The 17,453-nt window shown below is 36.8% G+C and overlaps 1 protein-coding gene across 1 annotated transcript in view; it reads right to left on the bottom strand.

The window, feature by feature from the left end:
* The window catches only part of STXBP5L (syntaxin binding protein 5L), a 471,051-nt gene that overhangs the window by 53,622 nt on the left and 399,976 nt on the right, over positions 1-17,453 (bottom strand). Inside the window, exon 20 of the mRNA XM_007943886.2 lies at positions 5,961-6,026. Coding sequence (XP_007942077.1) covers positions 5,961-6,026 — 66 coding nt within the window. The remainder of the gene's footprint in view (positions 1-5,960; positions 6,027-17,453) is intronic.

Below are 17,453 nucleotides of genomic sequence, written 5' to 3'. Positions count from 1 at the left end.
GGACAGAATATTGAATGATGCAGGAAGTGAAGCATCAAAAGAAGATGGAAGGAATACACAGCACAGTGCTTAAGGCATTTGACTGCTAATGAGTTCAATTCCAGGTCCAAAGAGTGACCAAGGCCATTGTCTCAGGGATTCTACCAGTCTCTATCTGACTTGTAATCCTGTTTTTTTTTTTTTTTTTTTTTTTAATGATTTTGAGTTTTGTTTCACATTTTTCTACCTACTCTATGCAGAACCTTCTAATGTAATCCCTTTCAGAATAGTCAATAGTGGTATCCAGGTACTATCTAGTTCTTCTGTCTCAATTTACTTTTAATTTAAAGTTGCTCTTAAAGAAAAGTGGGCCTTGCCTAGTAAATCAGTCTTAGATAAGATATTGGAATGATAAATGAATATCATCACAGTCAATCATTTCTTTCTCAAGAAATATCATACAAAAGTAGTCAAAACCTTTTTGCTTTGAAGCAAATTACTTGGATGTATGCAAAATCCTCTGAGTCTGCTTTAGCAAAAAAAATAAAAAAAAGTGATTGGGTGGTTGATGGTTTTAGTCTGAGATATAAGGTCAATATAAAAAAAAACCTAATTGGGTTTTTATATTCTATTGTTGTTGTTATGTGCCATCAAGTCGGCCCCAACTCATAGCAACCCCTCCTTGGGTTTCCAAGGCAGTATCACTACGGAAGTAGGACTGCCCAACCTTCCTTCCCAGAAGTGGCTGGTGGGTTTGTACCGCCAGCCTTCTGGTTAGCAGTCAAGTGCCTTAGGCACCATGCTACCAGAGCTCCTTTTTATATTCTAGTCACAAACAATTAGAAAAAGAAATAAAAATAACATTTGAAATAGCACAAGAAGATCAAATAAATAAATCTAATAAATGATGTGGGAGCTCTCATAGCGTAGTGCCTAGGGCACTTGACTGCCAATCAGAAGGCTGGCAGTTCAAACCCACCAGCTGAAGGCTGGCAGTTCAAACCCACCAGCCACTCCTTGGAAGGAAGGTTGGGCAATCTACTTCCATAGTGATACCGCCTCAGAAACCCAAGGAGGGGTCGCTATGAGTTGGGCCCGACGCCACGGCACATAACAACACAACAACAGCAACAATAAATGATGTACAAGACTTCTACAAAGAACTAGAATATATTACTAAAAGTAAAAACACACATAAATGGAGATACCAATGGAAAACTTGAATATTGCTGAATATGGTAATTATGGTCAATCTATCTATAGATCTGATGCAATTACATTCAATATTCAAGCTTCTTTATATGGAAATCGACAAGCTCTTTCTGAAAGTTACAAGGAAATAAAAAGAATTGGAATAGCAACCATGATCTTGAAAAAGAACCACAACAAAACAAGGATCTACACCATCAGACAGCAATACTATAAAGCTACAGCAATTAACATAATGTGGTATTAGGTCAATGATAGATAAACACACCAACGGAATAGAATATACAGTCTAGAAACGTACCACACACACATGCACACAGTAAGGTTCACTAATTTGTGGCAACAGTACCACTTCATTGCAGTTAGAGATATAATATTTTTCTTATAAATGGTGTTTATTAACTGGATAACCACATTGAATAGATGAAATTTAAGCCCCATCTCACATTCACACAAATAAATTGCAAATGGAGTCTCAATTTAAATGTGAAAGATAAGGCAATAAGGCTTCTGAAAGATGATATAGAAAAATATCTTCAAGATTTTGGGGTAAGAAGATTTTTTTTAAGCAACAAAAATTTTTTATTAAATTTTTAAAATTTTTATAAATACATAAAATTGTTGTTGTTGTTGTTATGTGCCGTCGAGTCAGCCCCGACTCATAGCGACCCCTCCTTGGGTTTCCGAGGCAGTATCACTACGGAAGTAGGATTGCCCAACCTTCCTTCCCAGGAGTAGCTGGTGGGTTTGAACCGCCAGCCGTCTGGTTAGCAGGCAAGTGTCTTAGCCACTATGCTACCAGAGCTCCCCCAAAATACATAAAATATTAACTAAAAACTAATATGAGATTAAGAGGACAGCATTTGCCCGAGGAGGGAGCTCTGGTAGCATAGTGGCTAAGACACTTGACTGCTAACCAGAAGGCTGGCGGTTCAAACCCACCAGCCACTCCTCGGAAGGAAGATGGGGCAATCTACTTCCGTAGTGATACTGCCTTGGAAACCCAAGGAGGGGTCACTATGAGTCGGGTCCGACTGGACGGCACATAACAACAACAACAACAACAGAGCTAAGAAGATGGGAGGAGGTGGCAAGGAAGGACAAAGGGAAGGGGTGGGCACAGGGAGGAAGTGGGCAGAATGCAGTGTTAGTGTGTGGAAAAGAAAGTGGGAAAAAAAAAAAAAGGTTATCAGAAAAAGAGGTTGAGTAAAGTTATGCCAGAAATTTCTAAATAAAAGAAGCAGCTTGTGGTACTAATAGTAAACAAGATGGACTTCAGGTGAAGAAAACATAATAAGAAACAAGCAATAATGATTAATGCTAAAAGATGTTCTTCACAATATGGATATACTTTTTGAATATGTATGCATAAAATATGATACTATAAATATTTTTAAAAATAAAATCAGAAGAGATATGAGGAAAAGTAGTCAGGAACACATCATTGGAAAAGATTATATTTCACCTCTCTCCATCTTTAACAGGGCAAGTAATCAAGGACATGAAAAGACTTAAATAACACAATTAATAAGATGCATTTATTGCTGTGTAACATTATAAATTTACCTTAAATAACTCTTAGGTCAAAGAAATATCAGCAAATTGTCTACTATATAGAAATAGTGTTAATGAAATAGGAACTTAACTGAAGCTGTTTGATACATCAAAAGCCAAGTTCAAAGTGAAATTTTGCCTTTAATATTTATATCTACACGTAGAAATAATAAATATAAATAAATCAAGAGCCCATCACAAAAAGTTATAGAGGGGAAAATAGAATAAACCAAAAGAAAGCAGGGGAAGAAAGTAATAAAGATAAAAGTGGCAATTAATCAGTTAAAAATAAAAAAAATAGACCTAAAACTGGTTGCTTGGGTTACAGAAACAACATAATATACCAAATGCTAGGTAGCCTAATTAAAGAAAGCTGAAATCTACACTTTTGCATATGCTTGCAAAATTTCCATAATGAAAATATTTTTCTTTAAAGAGGAAGTACAAATATGCAAGATAAGAAATTACAAGGGATAAATGATTTGACAGGGGGATTCTACCAAACCTCTAAAAACCAGATAATTCCAATAGTATTTAAACTGTTAGGAACAAAGAATGAAGGAAAGCCTTTAAAGAAAAGATTCAATGTCCGATTATATATTTAAAAAAAAAAAAAAAAAACTGTTCTAAAGCAAGAGATATCATAGCAAAGTAAAATGTTAAATTGAGAAAGATACATGGATCTCCTGTTACAAAAGGATAATTTCCTTAACTTATAAAGAGATCCTACAAATTGGTATGAAAGGATCAACAACCCAATAGAAAATGGGCATAGTATAGGAATAGATGGTTAACAACAACAACAAAAAAAAATCTAAGAGGTCTTAAACATATGAAAGGATATTCAATATGACTTATGTAAAAGTTACATTGTAACTCATTGAGATAAGTCTTTTTACCTATTAGACTAGCAAAAAATCCAAAGAATTAATAATCAAAGCTTAATGCTTGCATGCTATCACTGGAAGGAGATAAAATTGTTGCAAACCCAGTGGAGAGCAAGATATCTATGAAAATCAGACAGGCATATACTCTGACCTCAATTTTGAGAATTTATCTCATAGACACACCAGCACACATTTAAAATGAGGTATGTACCAAGTTTAGTCACTACAGCATTGTTTGCAAGAGCAGAAGATTAGTAGCAAACTAAAGGTCCTTTAACAATGGACATAAATTATAGTTTATGCATGCAAAGTAATATTATACAAATGTGAAAAAGAATGAGGAATTGTTTTCTGTAATGAAATGGAAAGAGAATTACGCTTTAAAGTGAAACAAACAAGATAAAGTAAAATGCATATGATACACTACTCTTTGCATAAAACAGAAAGCAGAAAAGAATATATGCCTTTTCGGTTTGTTTACAAACATAAAGTGTCTGGAAGGATAAACAAGAAACTAGTAATAATAAAAAAGAAACTACTAATAATGGTTGGCTCTTGAGGATACGTACAATATATAGGAACAAGATAGGAGGGAAAGTTGTCTCTCCATTTTATTTTGATGTTTGAACAATATAAATTAATTGTAATTCATATTCAGACTATGCATGAGAAATATGTTATTTAAATTTGATAGAGAACATTTATGTTTTATATTGAAGATTTCTGACTGCGGGAAAATATGAACTAAGCAATATTTTAATGAGATTTGTTTTGCATTATGACGTGCATAAAGAATTGTAAGAGGGAGAGAGAGAAAGCAGAGACACCTGTTAAAAAACTTTTTGTGATACTCTAGGTGTGAGAAAATAAAGAGCTAAACTAGAATGATGTTAATGGTAATGCAAAAGAAAAGATAAATGTATGAGACTTTTTTTTTGTAAGCAGTAAAATAAGGATCAAAAGAATATGATTAAAACAAACATTTACCCAGGATTCAAGAGATTGTATTTAGTCTAGATTCCTGAGGAACAAAGATAAAGAACTAACAACAGTTGAGGGGATGAGGTAAATTGAAGAAATGTTCTAATTCTAAATAAATTTCTAAGATTAAAATTCATTACTTTATAATAATATTAATAAACTTTTATAAACATGTACGAAGTTAAAATAAAATACAATTTAAATAAAAATAAAGTATAAATTTTTGACCCACTATAAGAATAGAGGTACAAATCAATGTCAAAGATACACTTGAATTATACATATAAAACCTACTGAATTGGCAAAAATTATATTAAATATAATATTAAATGAATTTATATATATATATATTTACCACAATAAAGAATAAAATGAGAGAATGGCAGTGAAAAACTTAAAAAGTTACTATATGCTCATTATAGAAAAATCAGAATAATAAGGTTAAAAAAAATTTTAAAAAGAAATAAACCACCCATAATCCTATCACCAGAAGGAAGGTTGGGCGATCCTACTTCCGTAGTGATACTGCCTCGGAAACCCAAGGAGGGGTCGCTATGAGGCGGGGCCGACTCGACAGCACATAACAACAACAACAACAATCCTATCACCAACAGATTCTACTGCTACTTTTTTTGAACATAAAGACTTATTCATAGAAATCTTTAAACCCATGCATTTTATATATTTTAATAGGATCATATGTTATCTTAATATTTTACCTCATACCATATTGTGGTATCATTTTTAATTATTTTTCAATAAATATATTTCCTCTTTATATTTTATGTTGGCATAACACTTCAGTATATGACATTTTTTTCAAGGTTTTCAGCTTTATTCTAGTTTATCCATATTATAAATCATGCCATAATAACATTGTTTATGGATAATATTTGTAGACTTTTTCAATTATTTCCTTTCGATAAATTCATAGAAGATATACGTAGTTTTAAACCTTTACTACATATTTTCAAACTTTGGTCCAAAGGGATGGCATCATTTAATCCTGCATCTATAGTACATATTTCCCACTAATTCCACTCTAGCTGTAAGAAGAGTTTCTATAAATTTGCCAATTTTCATTTTGATACTTCCTGAGCATTATATAATTAACTGAGAAATAATATTCCTTTAAATGTCTTGTATTACATTCATACTTCTGATCTTAATTTTATTTAGACATTCATTTCTATTTGATTTTGGAATCAATTTGCTTAAGGTTAAATTTCAGAGAGTGAACTATATGCAATCACTAAGATTATGAATTTCATATTATAAGAATTATGAAAATAAAGGAATAGAACTCTGCAGTGAATTACCAGAAACCTGAAAAATACCAAGCATGTTTACCTGCAGTAGGAGATTTGCATCGCTCAAGTTCCAGTGGAACCGGACTGTCATTAAGCTCAGTTAAACCTGAAAATAAGATATCAATAATGAGATAAATTTTGCTAGTTCTTCCTAGGTAATTCTTTTCTCAATTCCTACAGGCTTTGTTGTTGCTTGTTCCTGTGAAAACTATTTTCCCATGCCTATGTTATGACAATTATTTTGATAGTTTAACAAGCAATACAAGAAAAAAATAGGAGCAGTAAATGGTTGACAGACAAAGAGTAATTGAACATAGCTGGTGGAAAGAGAAAATCTTTTCTTACTATTTTTCATGTGAGACAGCTACTTTAAGAAGATTCGATATTAAATAGATGATCTAGTTTCATTTGAAAATAGACTAAGAATAAAAAGAAATAGAAGGAGTTTTAAAAGGGACCATATTGAGTGTCCATCAAGTTGATTCTGACTCATAGTGAGCCTATGTGACAGTGTAGAGCTACCCCACAGGGTTTCCTAGACGGTAGTCTCTAGAAAGCAGATCATCATGTCTTTCTCATGCAGAGCTCATCTCATGCAGAGCTGCTGGGTCGGTTCTAACCGCCCAGCTTTCTGTTAGCAGCCCAGTGCTTAACTCTTGTGCCACCAGGGCTCCTAAAAAGGACCTAATCTAAATCAAATCCTCTGCTTCAGAAGAAGTGGCTATTGGCTTTTAAAAGATCTTTATGGATGCTATAATTTTTGAATTTATATTTATTTATATTTTTGTAGAACATACTAAGTGATTTGTTAACTGGAATTAAATTCCTTCCTATAATAAGAATTACATTTTTCTCTTATTTCTAATGTTTCTTATTTTTTATTCTTTCACTTTCCTGAAAAAATACAAGGATAGGCATAACAGATTAAAAAATACTTGTAATTCTTACTATCTGCTAATCTACATTTTTATACTGTTTGAAAAATGTCCTTCATTGTGGTTTTCCTATCCATGTTGGATAGTCTCATATACTTTTCCTTTGTAAATAAATATTTTTAGTTTCTATGATAGTCCAACCCTTTCATTTTATAGATAAGAAATTTTAAGTTCAAAGGGTCGAAACTACATATTCAATGTCACAGAACTGTCACTGACAGAGTTTGAACAGAACCCAGAACTTAAAGTACATATTTTTTCATGCAATGTTATTCTGTACTAATATTTATTTCAACTGCTCAAATAGTTTTTGGTGACAACTGCAAAGCTTAATATTTGCTCTAATTCTTACTTGAATATTTTAATGACATTAAACTTCATGCTTATCCAATGTTTAAATTTCTACTTCTATTTATAAATATTTATGCTATAGGTATTATTATGTATCTGGAAGTAGATATTCATCAACCTAAAGTATACTGAACACAGTCTTTACTCTAGAAATACCATACTAAATGCATAGGAAAAAGGCTATGACAAAATTAGTAGTAAATGTTACTCTTCCAAGGAGCTACCAAATGACCACAGGCTCTCTTTGAAAGTCTCTTGATTTAAACAGACTTTATTATCTGACACCACATTAGAAGGAGGAGATTATAAAGGGGAGGACACTACTAGAAGTAGAAACATTAAGAAACGTGACTTCAAACAACAGATGAGGAGGTGCCAAACTATAAGAAGCAGAGAAAGGAATTAATAATGACTAGTGAGTGATCTTAGGAAGGTTGGGCATTCCTACTTCCGTAGTGATACTGCCTCGGAAACTCAAGGAGGGGTGCTGTAAGTTGGGGCTGACTCAATGGCAAATAACAACAACAACAACAACAGTGAGTGATCTTAGACTATCTGATAGAGGAGGGGGTATTTTAAAGAAAAAACTTGACAGTGTCACTGTATATTGAGCCAGTCACTCAAATTTATTGAATGTCTAATGTGTCTATTGTTCATAGTAATAATAAGAAAAGCTAACATATATTGTGTACTGATTATTTTGTGCATTATACTCTGCTAACTACTTTATATAAGTTACCTCATCTTTCTTACCTTCTCATTCAGTCCTAACAATATTATGAGACAGATTATATTTCTACTCCCCCATTGCATAGATAAGAAAAAAGAAGCAGAAAGGATATTACATAGATTACTCAAGGTCACACAGTTAGGAGGTATAAGAGCTAGGATTTGGTTACTACAATATATTTAACTCTCAAAAGAGTATGAAGTATATATTAGAAAGAATTTCATTAAAAATTTTAAATTAAAAAGGTAGTTAAAAAGTTCAGCTTCAGTTATCTGAAAATTATCACTTTTTCTATCCCCTTACTGTTTATTCAACCTGTTGTTTTCCCTAGTTCCTGATGAATTCACCTGCTTTCCTGCTCAATGTAGGACTAATAAGGAAACTATTCGTATGTGTCAACTTACAATATGTTCAAATCCTAAATTAAGTGTTTTTATAGTTATCATCATTCAATTCTACAGAAAACATTCAAATGAATCATTATTTAAAACCATGGGTGTGCATATATCTGTTCTTGTCGTTGCTTTCACTTATTTAGGGTATATACCTAGTAATGGAATAGCTGGGTCAAATGGTATTTCTAATTCCAACTTTTGAAGGAATTGCCATACTGCTTTCCACAATGATTGTACCATTTTACAGTCCCACCAGCAGTGAAAATACAAGTACTCTTCAGACGATACATAAACATGCTATACATACTTCTGGAGCATCTATTTTCATGACAGATTTGGGAAAGTGTTTAACATCAAAATAAACATGAAATATTTTCTGAATATTATTGTGAATTGTATTGAATTATAAGGTTCATATAGAAAAGTACACAAATCATAAGTATGTAACTTGATGAATTTTCACAAAGTTAACAGACACATGTAACTAGCACCTAAATCAAGACATACATGAATTTTGAAAATAATACATCAGATTTGAAATGTCTCACTCATGGCTTTTAGTTATGGAACTAGTCTTCCTGAAAGTCACATAATCATTTTCCTAATTCATTAGGGATATTTAAGTGAAAATTTTAGAAAATATTAATTGAATTTTATTTATATATCTAAGAGACATTTCTAATACTTCCCCTATGTATTCAAGTCTTTAAGACCATAACTCAGACTTTCCTGTTCCTTTCTTGCTTCAACAAATATTCATTGAATGATTACTGTGCATCAGCTTCTCTATTAGGCATGGGGATACTGTGAATTTTATTAACTCCTTCCCAAATTCTTTTACACTCCTTCCATCGAAGACTGGGATCTATGTCTCCTGCTTTATTATATAGTGTACAGAGAAAATTATGCTATTTGACTTCTGAATCCAGCTCATAAAAGATCAGACAGCTTTTGCCTGGATATTTACAAATGCTTGTTCTTGGAAGACTCTCTCTTTGCACACTACTTTTTGGAATCAAGTCGATGGTGTTAGAAGACCAAGGCACTTGGAGAAACCATGTGTAGGTGTTCCAGTCAACACACTTGAGTCCATACTTCAAGTCATTCCTGTGCTGGGGCCAGGTATGTAAATGAAGAAGGCTCCAGATGAATCTAGACACCAACCATTTACTCATACCTATTTGACTCTTAGTAGCTGAGGTGCCCAACAAGCCATTCTTGCTGTAACCTGACCCACACAATCCATGATCATAATAAGATAATAATTGTTTGACATCACTCAGTTTGGGGTGATTTGTTACATAGCAATAGTGCAGGTATGGCAGTAAGAAAAATGGTGACAGTTCCTTCTCTAATGCCAGTAATTAAATAAGCAATGAGTGTTATGAAATGGAAAGAACAGGGTGTTATGACTTAACCACCTCTCTGATGATGTCTGAGGATAAGAAATTTAATTATTTTTACAGGATAGAGTCTCTTCTTTCTATATGGTTTGCTTGTGCTGGCAAGACAGTAATTTTCTCTCTCCACTGGATTCCCTTTTCCCAGTTATTGCTCCAAAAAGCATTTCTGCCCACCAAGTTCTTCAGCCACTCTTCTCTCTTTAACATATAACAGATTATTACACACATTTCTTGAAAGTTTGGGATAAAAGAAGAATTAGACCAAATAGCAGTTTTAGAAATGCAATATAGTGGAAATATGAGGATTACGTTTACTTGACACTATAATTAGGAAGTAATAATAAAAAGTTATTTTAAAAATTTGCTAAGTCTACCCTTGGGTTAATTAGTGTGGTGATGGTGCACTGGTTGAGCAGGTCTAAGTCTGATCAATCATTGCCTTATCTCAGTAACCAGTTTAGTCTGCTAACAGAAAAGAGGATTAATTAAGATCTGAAACCACAGGGAAGGGTACAGGTATGGAGAGATACTAAATTGAGGCTGAAAACATATACAGGGACAGATAATGGAGTCGTTTCCTATCTGAGGAGTATGGATTTGATAGTAGAGATAATGGATAGAAATTGCAAGTTTTTGATGAGTGAAACAATACAATTTAACCTGTGCTTTGCAAAAGCAGAAATATATAATAGAAAAACAACCAGATCTAGAATCAGAAAATCTAAGTCCTTACTTTTACTTATTGACCAGAGAAATAAGTCATATGAGTCAAATATACAGCCTTGAGAAATCACTTAAACTCTCTGAGCTACCAAAACCCAAACCCAAACCTATTGCCACTGAGTTGATTCCGGCTCATAGTGAATCTAAAGGACACAGTAGAACTTACTCATAGGGTTTACCAAGACTATAAATCTTTATGGAAGCAGATTGCTTCATCTTTCTTCTGCAGAGTGGCTGGTGGGTTCCAACCACTAACCTTTTAGTTAGCCACTGAATGATTAACGACTACACCAGGAGAGCTCCTCTCCGAGCTACTGTCTTCTTCAGTTAAATAGGTATATTAGTATTTTTCACAAAGATACTATGAAAATAAAAGAGATATTTATGAAATGCTATGTAGGCTGTAAATCATTATGTAGTTGTAATATGAATTAGTAAGTTGGAGGCAGAAATCTTGTACTTGCTGAAAGCTCCACCTCTTACTATCTATATTGTTATTGTCAGGTGTGATGGAGTCAGTTCCAACTCACAGTGACCCTATATACAATAGAACGAGACACTGCCTAGTCCCGCACCATCCTCACAATCACTGCTATGTTTGACCTCATTGTTGCAGCCATTGTGTCAATCCATCTGGATGATTGTCTTCCTCTTTTTCACTGACCCTCTGCTTTACCAAGCATGAGGTTTTTCTCCAGGGATTTGTCCCTCCTAATAACATGTGCAAAGTAGGTGAGGCAAAGTCTTGCCATCCTTGTTTCTAAGAAGCATTCTGGCTGTACTTCTTCTAAGACAGGTTTGTTCATTTTTCTGGCAGTCCATGTTGTGGTTAGGTGTGCTGAGTCAGCTCCAACTCACAGCGCCCCTATCTACAACAGAATAAAACACTGCCTGGTTGTGTGCCATCCTTAGAATCCTTGCTATACCTGAGCTCATTGTTTCAGCCACTGTGTCTATGCATCTCATTGAGGCTCTTCTTTTTCACTGATCCTCCACTTTACCAAACATGATATCCTTCTCCAGGGAACAGCCTCTTCTGACAACATGACCAAAGTGTTGTTGTTGTCGTTAAGTGCCATCGAGTCATTTCCGACTCATAGCGATCCCATGCACAGCAGAACGAAACACTGCCTGATCCCACGCCAGCCCCACAATCCCTGCTATACTTGAGCCCATCATTGCAGCCACCATTGTCAATCCATCTCGTTGAAGGCCTCCCCCTCTTTCGTTGACCCACCACCCTACCAAGCATGACATTCTTCTCCAGGGAACGGTCCCTTCTGACAACATGACCAAATTAGGTGAGATGAAGTCTGGCCATTCTTGCTTCCAAGGAGCATTCTGGCTGCACTTCCTCCAGGACAGATCTGTTAGTTCTTTTAGCAGTCCATGGTACTTTCATCATTCTTCGCCAGCACCACAACTCAAAAGCATCAACTCTTCTTCGGTCTTCCTTATTCATTGTCCAGCTCTCACATGCATATGAGGCAATTGGAAATATCATGGCTTGTGTCAGGCGCACCTTAGTCCTATGACCAAAGTAGGTGAGATGAAATCTGGTCATGATTCCAAGGAGCATTCCGGCTACACTTCTTTCAGGACAGATTTGTTCATTCTTCTGGCAGTCCATGTTACTTTCAGTATTCTTCATTAACACCACAACTCAAAAGCATCAACTCTTCTTCAGTCTTCCTTAGTCACTGTCCACCTTTCACATGCATATGAGGTGATTGAAAATACCATGGCTTGGGTCTGGCACACCTTAGTGTTCAGAGATATCTTTGCTCTTCAGCACTTTAAAGAGGTCTTTTGCAGCAGATTTGCCCAGTGTAATATGTCATCGGATTTCTTGACTGTTGCTTCCATTGGTGTTGACATGTTACTTCATGAAGTAACATGAAATCTTTGACAACTTCAATCTTTTTTCTATTTATCATGATGCTGCTTATTGGTCCAGTTGGAAGCATTTTCATTTTTTTTTTTATTATGTTGAGATGTAATCCATACTGCAGACTGAAGTCTTTAATCTTCAGCAATAAGTGCCTTATGTCATCTTCACTTTCAGCAAGAAAGGTTGTGTCGTCTGCACATCGCAGGTTGCTGATGAGTTGTCCTCTAACCCTGATGCTGTGTTCTTCTTCATATAGTCCAGCTTCTCAGATTATTTGCTCAGTATATGGATTGAGTAAGTATGCTGGAAGGATGCAACGCTGACACACTCCCTTCCTGATTTTAAACGATGCAGTATCCCCTTGTTCTGTTCAAATGACAGCACCCTGGTCTATGTACAGGTTTCTCATTAGCACAATTAAGTGTTCTGGAACTCCCATTGTGCTCAATGTCATTCATAATTTGTTAATCCACACAGTCAAATGCTTTTGCATAGTCAATAAAACACAAGTAAATATTTTTCTAGTATTCTTTGCTTTCAGCCAAGATCCATCTGACATCAGCAATGATATCCCTTGTACCACATCCTCTTCTGAATCAAGCTTGCATTTCTGGAAGTTCCCTGTCAATATACTGCTGCAATCATTTTAAAATTATCTTTAGCAAAATTTTATTTGTGTGTTATATTAATGATAGTGTTTGATAATTTCCACATTCTATTGGATCACCTTTCTTTGGAATGGGTACAAAATACGGATCTCTTCCAGTCAAGGCGAGGTTGTTGTCTTCCAAATTTCTTGGAATAGATGATTAAGTGCCTTCAGCATGGCATCCATTTCTTGAAATATCTTTACGAGTATTCCATCAATTCCTGGAGCTCTGTTTTTTGCCAATTCCTTCAGAGCAGCTTCAACATCTTCCTTCAATACCCTTGGTTCTTGATCATATGCCACCTCCTGAAATTGATGAACATCGACCAGTTCTTTTTTTTTTTTTTCCAGTGACTTTGTGTATTCCTTCCATCTTCTTTTGATGTTTCCTGCACCATTCAATATTTTACCCATAGAATATGGGTAAAACATTCCATATTTCAATATTGCAACTCAAGGCTTGAATTTTTTCTTCAGTTATTTCAGCTTGAGAAATGCCAGGAGTGTTCCTTTCTTTTGGTTTTCTAACTCCAGGTCTTTGCATTTCATTATAATAACTGACTTTGTCTTCTCAAGCTGCTCTTTGAAATCTTCTGTTCAGCTCTTTTATCCTGTCTTCATTTGCTTTAGCTACTCTCTGTTCAAGAGCAAGTTTCAGAGTCTCTTTTGACATACATTTTGATCTTTTCTTCCTTCCTGTCTTTTTAATGACCTTTCACTTTTTTCATGTATGATATTTTTGATGTCATCTCTCAATTCATCTGGTTTTCAGTCATTGGTGTACAGTGGATCAAATCTATTCTTCAGATAGTCTTTAAATTCAGGTGGGATATAATCAAGGTCATATTTTGGCTCTTATGGACTTGATTATCTTCTGCTTCAAATTGAATTTGTATATGAGCAACTTATGGCCTGTTCTACAGTCAGCTCCTGGCCTTGTTTTGCCTGAAGATCTTGAGCTTCTCCATCACCTCTTTCCATAGATGTAGTCAATCTGATCCCTGCATATTCCATCTGGCAAGGTCCACATGTCTAGACAGCATTTATGTTGTTGAAAAAAGGTTTTTGGAATGAATAATTTATTGGTCTTGAAAAATTCTATCATGCAATCTCCAGCATCATTTCTGTCACTAAGGCCATGTTTTCCAACTACTGATGATTCTTTTTTGTTTCCAACTTTTGCATTCTAATCATCAGTAATCATCAATACATTTTGATTGCACATTTGGTCAATTTCAGACAGCAGGAGTTGGTAAAAATCTTCAATTTCCTTATCCTTGGCTTTAGTGGTTGGTTTGTAAATTTGAATAACGGTAATATTAACTGGTCTTCCCTGTAGGCTGTTCTGGTTACCTAGTGCCACTATGACAGGAATACACCACAAATGGGATGGCTTGAACAAATAGGAGTTTATTCTCTCATGATTTGAAGGTTTTAAGTTCAAGTTCAAAGTGCCAGGCTCTAGGGGCTGTGTGAAATCCCCATTAACCTTGGGCTTCAGCTCTGCCTCCTGCTCCCAACCATTAGCTAGAGGCTTTTCATCACTCAGCTGCTAGCTGCTGAGGCTGACAAGCCCAAGGTTGACAAGTAAAAAGGCACAATCCCGATGTCACCAAACCACATGGCAGGCCATTAATTCAAGTCCATTGAGTGTCCCAAGGTCGGCAGAGCATGGCAGGCTGTTGACCAATGACACAGCTACATGCTGGGTCCAAGCATGCCATAAGCTAGAGACCATTCCTCAAGGCTTCTCCTTACATACAGGAAGCAGGCCACATCCCTAGGGCAGCTACTCAGCTGCTCACAGTAAATTCCACCGAGAGTTGATTGTCGGTCTCATCATGGGGAATACTATATCCAGCTGTCCAACCACTCAACCAGGTCCAGTCAAGTTGATACACAAACTTAATCACCACAATTCCACCCCCTGTCAACTTGGCACCTGTACAGATCTTCTTCACTAGGGTGGCTCTAATCCCCTAGTTCCTGAGTGGCAATCTCACCCCTTTGGCCTGGCAGGCCCTGTTCCTCTCCTTCTCAGGCATGGCAGCCCTGCCCCCTCACTCTTGGGCAGTGGCTATGGCTCCATCCCACTGGCTCACATGAACAAGCAGCCCTAGACTCCAGAACCAAGTTGGTGAAATCTGGCTCTTTGAAATGTAGGGGGCTGTGGTGGTTCCACTCTCAAAGGCCATGGTCCTACCCTTGAGGCTGAGGCAGCTCTGCTTCACATTTCCTTGGTCTCTCCACTTCTGCCAATTAATGCTGAAGGCAACCCACTCCACAGGAAATCTTCCTGCTCAAAAAGTACTCAGCTTCCTTGCTCCGTGAGCTGGCCAAACTGCTACTCCATTTTATGACAGTCTCTTCTATCAGTTAATGCCCGAAGGCAACCCACTCTGCCAGGAAGCCACCTGCACAATGACATCCAGCTTTCTCCTCTGTGGACTGGTAAAGCTGTCACTGTCTCATGCCGGTTCTCTGTGCTCTGCTCCTGCCATTTCTCATGCCAGTCTCTTTGCTCTGCTCCTGTCATCTCTCATGCCACATGCCAGGGTCTCTCTGCCAGGGTCTAAAGTCAAGGATGCACTCCACTCCTGTTTCCACATTTTAGGTATCTGTCAGAGCAGCACCTCACTCTCTCGGTACCATATTCTGTTTTGGTACCTAGTACTGCTCTGACAGGAATATACCACAAATGGGATGGCTTAAACAAACAGGAATTTATTCTCTCACAGTCTGGAGGCTTCAAGTCCAAGTTCAAAGTGCCAGGCTCTAGGGGCTGGGTGAAAGCCTCTAAAACTTGGGCTTCAGCTCCACCTCCTGTTCCTGGCCCACTGGAGCTAGAGGCTTTTCTTCACTCAGCTGCTGGCTGCTGAGGCTGACAAGCCCAAGGTTGGCAAGTAAAAAGGCACAGTCCTGATGTTACCAAACCATATGGAAGGCCATTAATTCAAGTCCATTAAATGTCCCAAGGTCGGCAGAGCATGGCAGGGTGTTGAGCAATGCCACGGCTACATGCAGGCTTCAAGCGTCCCATAAGCTAGAGACCATTCCCAAAGCTGATGCTTATATATGGGAAGTGGACCATATCCCTAGTGCAGCTACTCAGCTGCTCACAGTAGATTCCACCATGGAGTTGATTACCAGCCTCATTGTGGGGAATACTACATCCAGCTGCCCAGCCACTCAACCAGACCCAGCCAAGTTGACCCACAAACTTAACTACCACATAGACATAGGGATATTATCCTATCACTGACAGCATTGTACTTCAGGCTACATCTTGAAACATTCTTTGTGAAGGTGAATGCCAGGCCATTCCACTTCAAGTTTTCATTCCCAGCATAGTAGATCATATGATTGTCTAATTCAAAATGGCCCAAACCATTTCAGCTCACTAATGTCTAGGCTTGCATGTTTCTGTGAGGCTGGAGGCTATGCCAGCGGTATTTTAAATACTAGCAGGGTCACCCATGGTGGACAGGTTTCAGCAGAGCTTCCAGACTAAGACAGACTTGGAAGAAGGAAGGAGCTATCTTCTTCTCAAAGAGTTGACCAGTGAAAACCTTATGAATAGCAGAGATACACTGTTGGACATATTACTGGAAAACTTGATGGATAGCCCTGAAACACTGCCTCTTGCATTGCTGGAAGATGAGCCCCTCAGGTTGGAAAGCACTCAAAATTCGACTGAAGAAGACATGCCTCCTCAAAGTAGAGTTAACCTTAATGAAGTGGATGGAGTAAAGCTTTCGGGAGCTCCATTTGCTGATGGGGCACAATTCAAAATGGGAAGAAATAGCAGCAAACATCCATTAATATCAGAGCATGGGCTGTACGATGTACGAATGTAGGAAAATTGGAAGCTGCCAAAATGAAATGGTAGTCCATAGTACATTCAATATTTTTCTCTGACACCATAATTCAAAGGCATCAATTCTTCTCTTGTTCATTATCCAGATTTTGCATGCATAAGAGTCAACTGAAAATACCATGGTTTGGGTCAGGCACATCTTATCCTCAAAGTGACATATTTGCTTTTTTAACACTTTAAAGAGGTCTTTTGTAGCAGATTTGCCCAATGCAATAGATCATTTGATTTCTTGACTGCTGCTTCCATGGGTGTTGATTGTGTATCCAAGATCCAAGTAAAATGAAATGCTTGACAACTCCTATTATAAGTTATACTCTGAATTTCAGTATCTTCACCTGAAAAATGAAAGTGTTATCTTCTGCCTCACAAGATTATTCTGAGGTTAGGTAATATAAAAGTGAGGAGCTCTGGTGGTGTAGTGCCTAAGGCATTTGACTGCTAACCAGAAGATTAGCAGTTCAAACCACCAGCCACTCTGTGGAAGGAAGACTGGACAATCTACTTCTGTAAAGATTTACTGCCTTGCAAACCCAAAGGGGGTCGCTATGAGTCAGAATCAACTCAATGGCAGTGAAGTTT

Source organism: Orycteropus afer, unplaced genomic scaffold, assembly GCF_000298275.1.
Source record: "Orycteropus afer afer isolate SDZICR_OR568_19922 unplaced genomic scaffold, OryAfe1.0 scaffold00114, whole genome shotgun sequence".
NCBI lineage: Eukaryota > Metazoa > Chordata > Mammalia > Tubulidentata > Orycteropodidae > Orycteropus > Orycteropus afer.
This window is presented reverse-complemented; position numbering and strand designations above follow the sequence as displayed.